This window comes from Sturnus vulgaris, chromosome 1, assembly GCF_052056855.1.
Source record: "Sturnus vulgaris isolate bStuVul1 chromosome 1, bStuVul1.hap1, whole genome shotgun sequence".
Taxonomy (NCBI): Eukaryota; Metazoa; Chordata; class Aves; order Passeriformes; family Sturnidae; genus Sturnus; species Sturnus vulgaris.
The window spans coordinates 151,249,693-151,259,288 of NC_142243.1; the positions used below are offsets into that span (position 1 = coordinate 151,249,693).

General features: G+C 43.6%; 1 protein-coding gene across 1 annotated transcript; it reads right to left on the reverse strand.

Annotated features, from left to right (window-relative positions):
* Window positions 1–2,197: 2,197 nt before the first annotated feature.
* On the reverse strand, window positions 2,198–3,262 carry LOC106858426 (uncharacterized). Its single transcript, XM_014885070.2, has one exon. It carries the CDS (start codon window positions 3,132–3,134, stop codon window positions 2,334–2,336), a length of 801 nt encoding a protein of 266 aa, XP_014740556.1. The 5' UTR covers window positions 3,135–3,262; the 3' UTR covers window positions 2,198–2,333.
* Window positions 3,263–9,596: the final 6,334 nt, after the last annotated feature.

Sequence of the window (9,596 nt, forward strand, 5' to 3'; positions counted from 1 at the left end):
AGGGAAGGATAGTCAGAATTTGAAATGGAGCCTCAAGCCCAAACCCTGTACGATGTAGAAGAAAAACAGCAACATTGAATCTGAAGGGTTTGACACAGGACATGAGAAATTTGTCCCTCTTAGCACCTGTGTAAGATGATGCTCTGGTAGGATTTTGCGTGTTAGACTCAATCCTCTAAAAAGATCACAGTCACTAGAATTTAATTCCCACACATGTCCAAAATTAGGATGATAACCTTGTCTTTACTTGGGCCCCACTGCTCACACTGCCTTTAACCTCATGTCTTATACCAGGCAGGCTTTAGCAAGGCCCAATGCCTGCACATATTGAATGGGGTGACAGAAATGGGGAAATAGCAGAAATAGTGGGGAAATAAGACCTGTATGAGTCTGGAGAATGCATCAATGACAGGAACAGGAACAAGACAGTCATTCAACATCTTCAACGTTGACACCTTGATACAGCCTCTGCCTGAGTTGGCATCAGTTTCAGGAGCTACTTCACACACTGTCCCAAATGTCCTCTGAAAAAAACCCAGAATTGCAAAAGACTTGGAGTTCATTGTCTTGCTCTTTCAGCTCCAGTTCTCCATTCTGCCACAGAAAGAGCCAACTGAGCAAGGCACTGTAGTCCCTTTACTCCCTTCTTTCCTATGTCACATTTCTTAGAAATAATCAGCTGCAGGAAAATGGAATGAACTGGTGTGATGTAATTGTGTGCCCATTACTGCCATGCACTCATTTATCTCTATGTGATAGCCCACTGATATAATGAATCTGGTTACCATGACACCAAAAAGTCACAGCTGGTTTGAAAAATTCACAGAGGTCAGGGACAGAGCAATGTAAAAATCCGTTTGTTAAACATATCTGGAGTTGTGCTTCTGTCACCCAGAAAAAATTCAGCATTGATTCAGATCTCCTTGTGCTGATCTTTGCTATAAGGAGAAGAAAACGACAGGACACTGAACAAGAGAATTAATGACCTGTGCATCAATGTCTCTGCCTTTCTCCCTTTTTCTCTGAATGCTGTAAGAACATGCTCAGCTCGCACCAGGCCTGACTCAGCCCTTCCTTCCAGGCAATACAGAAAACTGCATCTTTCCCTGGCCAAAGGAGAAGTAGGAAACAAAGGATACAGAGGGGAAAGAAAAGGATTTATAAGGGAATGAGAGTCTTTTGATGATGAGAAAATAATGAAACACAAATGTCAGATGGAGTAGCCACAGAGAAAACACCCACGAAGAGCAAAGTTAAAGAGAGGTGCGAGGAAAATGTTGATGATAGGGTGAAGAGAGAGCAAAATTAAACAGAAAGGAGTCTCAGCAAATTTCCATAATATAACACTGATGAAGCCTTTTATGATTATGACAGGATTCTCAGAATGTTCCCTTGCAGGAAGTTTCATACTCATATTTTAATAGCTCTAAAGACTTTCCCAGACTCAGTGAAAGTGGAAACTTTTTCTGCTAGTGCTGTCTGCTCTAAATCTGGGCTACCCCTGTGCATCACCAAGCTCCAAGGAGCTGAGTGAGGTTTGAGGTCTCTCTGAGGTCTCTCTGAGGTCTGCTCTGGATGGGCTGGCACATCAAGCCCAGGTCCATGCTGCCTCCAGAGAGGGTGACAGCCTTGACTGTGTACTCTGCAGAGCCAGCTGACGTTGCTCTTCAGGAAAAATACACCATGTCCTGCCAAAGGAATGGAGACATTGTTTTCACAGTATCTTGTGGGACATGGATACAGGTTGCTTTTCATCCAGAGCCAGACAGAAGCCTGAGCTGATTCAACCTCTGTGTTTCATGCAAAATACCAGGGGAAATGATGAGATTCTGGGCTACCTGAATAAAGTCAAATTCACAAATTAGTATGACCTTAAAAGCTTCCAGAAATCTCAGCTTGCACTTACTTCCAATCCAGACTAAAGCCCCAACCCAGTGTGCAAACAAAGAGCACAGATTATTGCTATTTACATACCAGTTGTTTACCTGACTCTATAATTTCAGACTTGCTTGTTTTCTCAGACTGGATGTTTGTCTGCAACATTTCCTGAGAAAAGCTTATGCAACTATAAACATGAAAAAAAGATTACAGTTGTCTCTGGATGAGTTTTTAAAAGGTGTGCACCACTGTTCAATACTAGTTAAAAAAAAAAATTTAAAAATAACAAAAAGAAGAAGAAGACTGCCAGAGAAATCACCTTACAGCAGAGAGGAAGCTTTTTGAGCTCCACAGAGTGATTTCAAAAGACCTTTCTGAAACACATTTTGCTTGTGCAGATGATTTGCACAGGATAAATCCATCACAGTCACTTCAAGAGGGCTGACAACAGTGGTTTAGTCTCTCCAAATCCTACAAAGTGATGAGAAATAGTCTCTGATCCCTTCAGGGCCTCTGCTGCAGACTTCAGGGGGAGGACTCTCCAGTGGATTCCCCTCAAAATTGCATGAGCAGTAGTTGTATCCCCAGTCCAGGTTCACCAGCTCCCCAAAGGCTGCTGGAAGGCACCGTAGATGGTTGTTTCCCAACCAAAGTGTGTGCAGATTCCTTAGAAGGCAGATATCCTCAGGAAGGCTCTCCAGTGAGTTAAAGAGCAACAGCAACGTTTCCAGTTTCTCCAGATGCCGAATGCTGGAGGTGATGGTATCTATTTTGTTGTCGCTCACATCCAGAAAGGTGAGGCTCTTCAGCTGGCAGAGGGGTGCAGGCAACTCAGTGAAGTTGTTGTTGGCAAGGTGGAGGCTGTGCAGCCTTTGGAGTGCCCCCATCTCTGCGGGCAGTGAGCTCAGGCTGTTGTTGCTCAGAGTGAGCCTCTCCAAGTGGCTCAAAGTGCCAATTTCAGCAGGGATTGTCTTCAAGTTGTTGGAGTCCACATAGAGGCAGGTGAGGTTCCTCAGATGGCCAATCTCCTGGGGAAGCAGCTCCATCCTGTACCTCAGGCAGCTCTCTCGTTCTGGGCTCATCTCCAGCACCTGCAGCTGGTCCAAACCAAAGACCTGTACGGGAACTGACAGCAGCTCTCTGCCAGAGATCTTGAGTTTCTTCTTCCCTTCATATTTCGGATCATGCTCTGTAAGGTACCTCCAGAGTAGATCAGGACCTGGACAGGCACATCTGGGAGAGGTGACTGCGTCCATGTCCCACCAGAACAGTTGCTGTTGAATGGAGTCAGTCAGTCACAATTACTTGCACTCTCCACAAGCAACTTCTGAGGTTTTTGGTGGATCAAGGTTCTCTGTCAGCTTTATGCTCTGCTGGGCACGTTACCAACACACACGCAGAGTGTTTGAGTTGCTCAGATACATCCCACTGAGTAAACATTTAGTATTCTCACACGATCAGGTGTTTTCCCTCCTGCTGTGTAGAGCACACAAACCCAGCTCCTGGGCTGTGACATGGCCTCTCACAGCTACAGCCAGTGAGCAGTGGTCAGACAGGGAAAAGTGCCTCTGCTTTTCAGCAGATATGTTCAAATCTCTGCTTGTGTGTAACTCTCTCCTTCTGGAAGCATCAAAGGTGCCTTTGCCTCAAGAATTTGCATTGAGTGGGATTGCAATGGAAGCAGCAAGGCAGAGTAGATAAGGCACATGATAAATGGGACAAGAACATGGTAAATGGGACAAGAAGAAGACAGTAACAGCTGGTGGCCTGGGAACTGGGAACCATGAACATATCTTGTCCTCAGGTCAGTTTGTGCCTTTAACATTTGGCAAACACAATAAAGGATCAGTTTTGAATCCTGGAGGTCCTCCTCCCTCCTGCTAGGTGTGTGAACCCCTACACCATGAAGATACCATTTTTCTTGTGTTGCACTGGCAGCACAAAAACGCTCTGGCATTTTTAAAAGCAAATTTTTATTCCTTGCTGTCAAAGGTTTTGTAGATGTGTAAAATGCCAGGTTTATCCCAAGCCACTCAGCACAGCATGTGATGTAGAGAGCAAGGCATTTTTCTGGAAGGAGAAAATTGTGGGTTTGAAGCATCAGGCTGAGAAAGCCAACCTCTTTTACATCTTCCTCTAATCCTTAAGCCTTTCAGCTAAAGAACTGCTCAGGACAGCCATTTCAAATGCTTCTCAAGGGGAGAGGTCTCCACAGCACCCCACAGACCATTAGAGGAAGAAGACAATGTGTTAGAGGTGTAGCCTAAGCAGGTCTACCAGGTCAGCTCTTGTGAAGGTCGGGTCTTGCATGTCAGCTTTGTTTTCCCAGCCTTCTCAGTTCTGATCATCTCAAGTCAGGATGGTCCTGAATTTGCTGGAACCTGTGTTCCAGTACCAGAGGAGTGTGTGGCTGCACAGATGGGGGATGAGTGGTAGTAGCTGTCTATTCAGACAATGCTGGCAAGAGGATTTGGGGATTCTTGTTCAACTCTCTCTCTTATATTCTAGATTCTAGTGCTTTTTAATTGGTTTTCACCCTGAAATAAACATTTTAAGGCCAGGCATATACCACCTGTCACCCTTGACTTGGATTCAGAGTGCAAACGCCATAATCATATTGAAATCAAGCCCTGGATTTCTTCCAGATAAATTTTCAGCATCTGTAAGAGAAAACCATATCACTTGCCTGTGAGGCTTCTTAGGCATTTTAGGCTCCTGGGACAGAATCATACAACCCCTTTGCCATGAGTAGGGATGCCATCCACTAGACCAGATTGCTCAGGTCCCCATCCAATCTGGCCTTGAAACCTTCCAGAAAAAGATTCATGTAAAAGAACTTGAGAGAGTCTAATAATTTTTCATAAGCATGAATGGGTACAATAACTTAGAAATATCTGTACATCAGACACAAATGCAGCAGCCAAAGAAAAATTAGATTTTTCACTTGCAGAGGAAGGTTGCTTTCCAACACTCCTCACAAATAACTATAAAAATAAGACTCAGCTCCCATCAAAAAGGTGCTGAAGAAGTTATTGCACTGACAATAATTTCAGACTTGGGTGAAATCCATCCCCCACATTGCTAAGGGGAAAAATGTGTCTCTAAGAACACATTGTCAAATACATCTGTCCTGTGAAATAAACCAAATTGCTGCATGTGCTGCCTTCTGTTTGAACATGCTTTTCTCTTCAAATCCAAACCCGAGTCTTTCAGACAGCATGTCATGCAGAGACAAAGCTATGGTCAGAAAGAAGTTTCTGTGATTTTTGGCACTGTTCTCTTGCTGCACTTTTTCAGACCTGGAGTTTGACCCTGTGTTTTCCTTTATGAACGTGGCAGGTTCTTCTCTGCTCCATCTTGCAGGACATCCTTCTTCCTGAGGCTGATAGGAATATTGGGAGTATGATTAATGTTCCTAATTGTCCCCTTGTGCTTTCTACATAAAGTTTATGTCACAAAATGTAAAGTAGCAAGAAAGAGCCTACATTTTCAACACATAATCTAAAAACCCAGCAGGATGGTCTCATTCTCAGTTCAGACAAACTTCAACAACGTTGCCAGCATCGATATTGTGGAGCCAAGCCCTGCAAGATATTTATATGTTAACCCTTACAATAAAAATCTGCTTTGTAAAGCAACTATCAAAAGCAGTCTCCTCTTCATCACATCTTCATGATTTTCTAAGCACTTGTTCCCATTTCACAAGTCAGAAGACAAGTATCTATTATGTATACGACTTCCAGGTTTAAAACAAATCAAGAAAATTAAGCAGGCTTTTTCTTGATTCAACTTCACCATTTACAAAGGTGTTGAAAGAAAAATCCAAACCCTGATGGACCCATATTGCCCTAAGGGCTTCAGCTACCAAATTTACTATGTAGGAGGCAACTGGGTGGCTGATCAAGAGACTCTTCCTCCAGCAGCTCTGCACAAGCAGCAGCAAGGAGGACTCTTGGTGGTCTCTGGTGGATGCTCACCCCTGCCAGGGCTGCAGACTGGGGCAGGAGCCTGCCTTCAATTCCAGACTGGCTGCATCCCTATGCTGCTCTTCCTGCCATGCCATGGAGAAGCCACCTTAACCCTCATCAGCACTGGGCTCCAGCTCACAGAGCTGAAAGTAGATTTTTTTCAGTCTATGTTGTAACTGTTGAGTTAGTGCAGTAATTTAAAGAAAGTTTTCATTGCCCAAGGACAGTACAAGTTCCTGCCATAACCTTGCCCCTCTCCTCCTGAGCTGCCTGGCTGCTGGTCACAGATTACCCAACCTGCCATCACCTGTAACATGGATATCCCCACTCCAGCTCAGGAGGGATGTGAGTTACTGATGGTGGAAGATAAAGACAGCTACCAGATCTCTTTTCTGTGGAGATACAGTTAATGTAGGCAACATTGCTCAGAGTGCTGCAGCTGAATACTTTAGGATAAACTGAATGGATCTCCAGGCTCTACAACTCTCATTGGAGCCACTAAAATGCAGGTACCACAGCCTGACTCCTTAAAGTCAAGGAGTTGAACTTTGATGATCCTTGTGGATCCCTTCCAACTATGGATATTCTAGGTTCTATGTTCTGTGACTCTGAATGCCACAGTGAGAGACTGAGCATGGGATCGAGGCACCCAGACACAGACATTTTTCACTATTTGATGTGCTCTCCCCTGGGGTCAGCCACTGAAGCTCTGGAAAGGCTCCCTTAGGTCCTACATCATACCCGCCAGTCCCTGTCAGTGTCCCTGGCCCCATATATTGTGGATAATGACACCCAGCCATTCCTAGGCACCAAGTCCTGCTCCAGAAGCTGTCAAATGCAATCTTTAACAGGGCAGAGCTTGGCCAGTTTCAACATTAAAAGACTGAACCAACAGAAGACTATATATTTTTTTTTTAATATAGTTTTAAAACTTTTTTTTTATAATTGCCCAGGATGTAAAATCTATGTTCATCTCATATCCAGTTCTGTGGTCAGAGCACAGAGTTTGGGCTTAGCTGCCACAGTATTTTATTTATATCTCTCTGGAAAGAAAAAAAAATCAAAACCTACAGGCATTTGATACAGCTTCCAAGAAGCAGCTAATTCAAAACTGTTTCAAAAACAAGTAGAAATTGTTAAATAATTTAACACAAAAAAAAAAAAATCCCTCAAATGAACCTGTTGCTTTGTCCTATCTTTGTAATTTATTTGACAGGCAAAAATTTGAATTAAATAATGGTCTGTTTGCTATAATTACAGAAATTTACACATGATTTTTGAAAAACAGGAAAAAAAGAGCAACTGACAGTGGTGCCATAAATCCCATGTGTACCTTTTAAAAATCTGAATAATATATTGTCTGGCTCTCTAATGCAATTTTAGCAGTACATTGCCACAGGGCCAAAAAAATATCCAACAGAAAATCAGCCTATTCCCAGGTTTAAACCTCAGACACAGTGAACAGACTGTATGGTGATTTATCACACTCTTGATTGCAGAGACAGGAACACTAAGATGCCAAAGCCACAACTTTCCCTTGCTCAGGGGTGGTTAGGAGAGAGCCACCAGCACTGTCCCTGCCCTACCTGCCACCTCCTGCCCATGTGCTCACCTTGCACAGTGCTGGACAGACAATACACACACGGTCACCTGCTCAGGCACAGAGGCACCTGCATTTTCTGGAGGGCAGCTTCTGACCATGCCTAGGGCTGTACTTGCAGGTTTTCTGGCTTCCCAGATGGCAGACCTACTTTGGAAAGTAATCTCAGGCCACCTTTCCAAAGACTGCAAATACAAACAGGCTGAAGCAAAAACTGTGTCAGTTTTTGAAATCCTCCAAATACACCTTCCTTTCTTACCTGTTATTGCAGGCGTCCTTTCAGGCACATTCCTGTAGGGCTTGCTTGTGTAAGAGGTGGCAGCTATAGAAACCTCCCTTTGATGACTAAAATCTGGGTGAGTATAAGCACAGGTCTTGATCTGAGTCTGCAGCTCATGTCTTGTACTCTGCTCACTAACAACAGATTCTGCCTGGTAAATGTCATTTAACTGGGTGGAGAGAAAACAAGGTTTAAGAAAAAGCAGGGAAATGGCACCCACTGAATTCAGGGCACAGAGACAGTCTGGGGTGTCTCTGGGAACAGACTGAACAGATAACCATATGCTAGGGAATATGCTGGAGCAAAGGGAATTAGGCTGCATCCCCTTTTACGGGTGTTAAATGCTCAGAAATGAAATCTGTGTCTAATTCATGCAGATTTTTCTATTGCTATTAAAGATGCAAGTGTACCCTTTGTGTTCCTAATGCAGATTCTTGGAAATGGCTCCCACAGACGTTCAAATGAAAAGGGTTATCAAAAAAAGCCCTTTAATCTCCTTCAACTGGATGTCACTTCACCGTCTCACCTACTGTGGATTGCACTAGATGACCCTTAGAGTTCCCTTCCAACCCAAATTATTCTATGATTCTATGACCTCACAGGAGTTAAAGACCCAGTTAAAGACCCTGAAATTTGTTTAATCCCTTCTCATGGTGCACTAGAATGTACTGAATTCTATGACACGCATGGCACATCAGACATGATGAGAGAGAGCCTGTAGAAATTGAGTCATCATCATGACAGGAATTAAATGTCACATTTGCATGACCCAGTTAATGTGTTTGACCTCCATAACACCCTTACAATTACCACCACATTTACCCAAAACAGTATCTCATCCCATGTTAGGAGATGCTCCCAAACAGAGACCCTGTTCTGCCTCACCACTGGAGGGATGAAATCTCAGCATGGGATAAGAAAAATGTTTCTGTTAAATATGTGATCAACATGTTTGCTTAATACTAAAATCCAGCAAGATGTAGCACCCAAGATGCAGCACAGTAACAGATATACCATTGAGAGTTACTTGAAAGTGGCAAGCTTTTCACGTCATATTTTCACTTTGATTGGTCTTTCCATAGCAAGAAACACAGTAAAATCAAATCAAAGAGTTTATTTGCATAGGAAATAGCAAAAATAGCACCATTGAGAGCTACACAGTAAAGACTTTGTTTAACCCTGGCATTTGTACTTGTTATTTAATTTCATTTTTCAGTAATGCAGAGGCAAATTTTATCTGCTACTGGATGAGAAAAGACTCCAAGGCTGGCAAATGCTTATCTCTGGGCTTTAGCCTCAGGGTCTGATTCTGGGCTGGTTATTGACAGCTGTGGCTTCTGCTTCAGCTGGCCAGTTTGGAAGCACCATGCCATATGGTGGATGTGTCAGCAGGGCAGGGTACCTCTTTTCTGTCTCCAAAAGAGCAGATGAGATTCCCAAACACATTCAGCACTTGGTGCCTGTGTCAGGTCCATTACTCCCATCTCTCACTACAAACTGCTTTGTGCATAAGAGGTTTGAAAATGCAGCTGCTTTGCTGGCTGGCACATATCCGAGGTCTGATCACTTCTCAGATCTGCACTTAGTGGGTGAGCACGGCTTGGTCAGAGGGTTAAGCTCACAAATGACCTATTGTGAAGGTCTTTTCAGACTCCATCCCCTTTTTACTTTGTCTTTGAATTCTCAGGTTGATTTTGGCAATTAGCTGATAGGGAGAAATGGCCACTGTCTGGCTTGTTGCTTTCATCCTCAAACACAATTTCTCCCATATTTCTCAACATCACTTTGTTCTGATCCTTTCATCAATGACCAGCATCCTCCTAGACCAGCCTGCACTAAGCATCAGCCCTCTAAGTAACACAACTTGCTA

Excerpts from the sequence above, each read along its gene's own strand:
- LOC106858426 (XM_014885070.2), bottom strand. The coding sequence starts at position 3,134 with ATGGACGCAGTCACCTCTCCCAGATGTGCCTGTCCAGGTCCTGATCTA.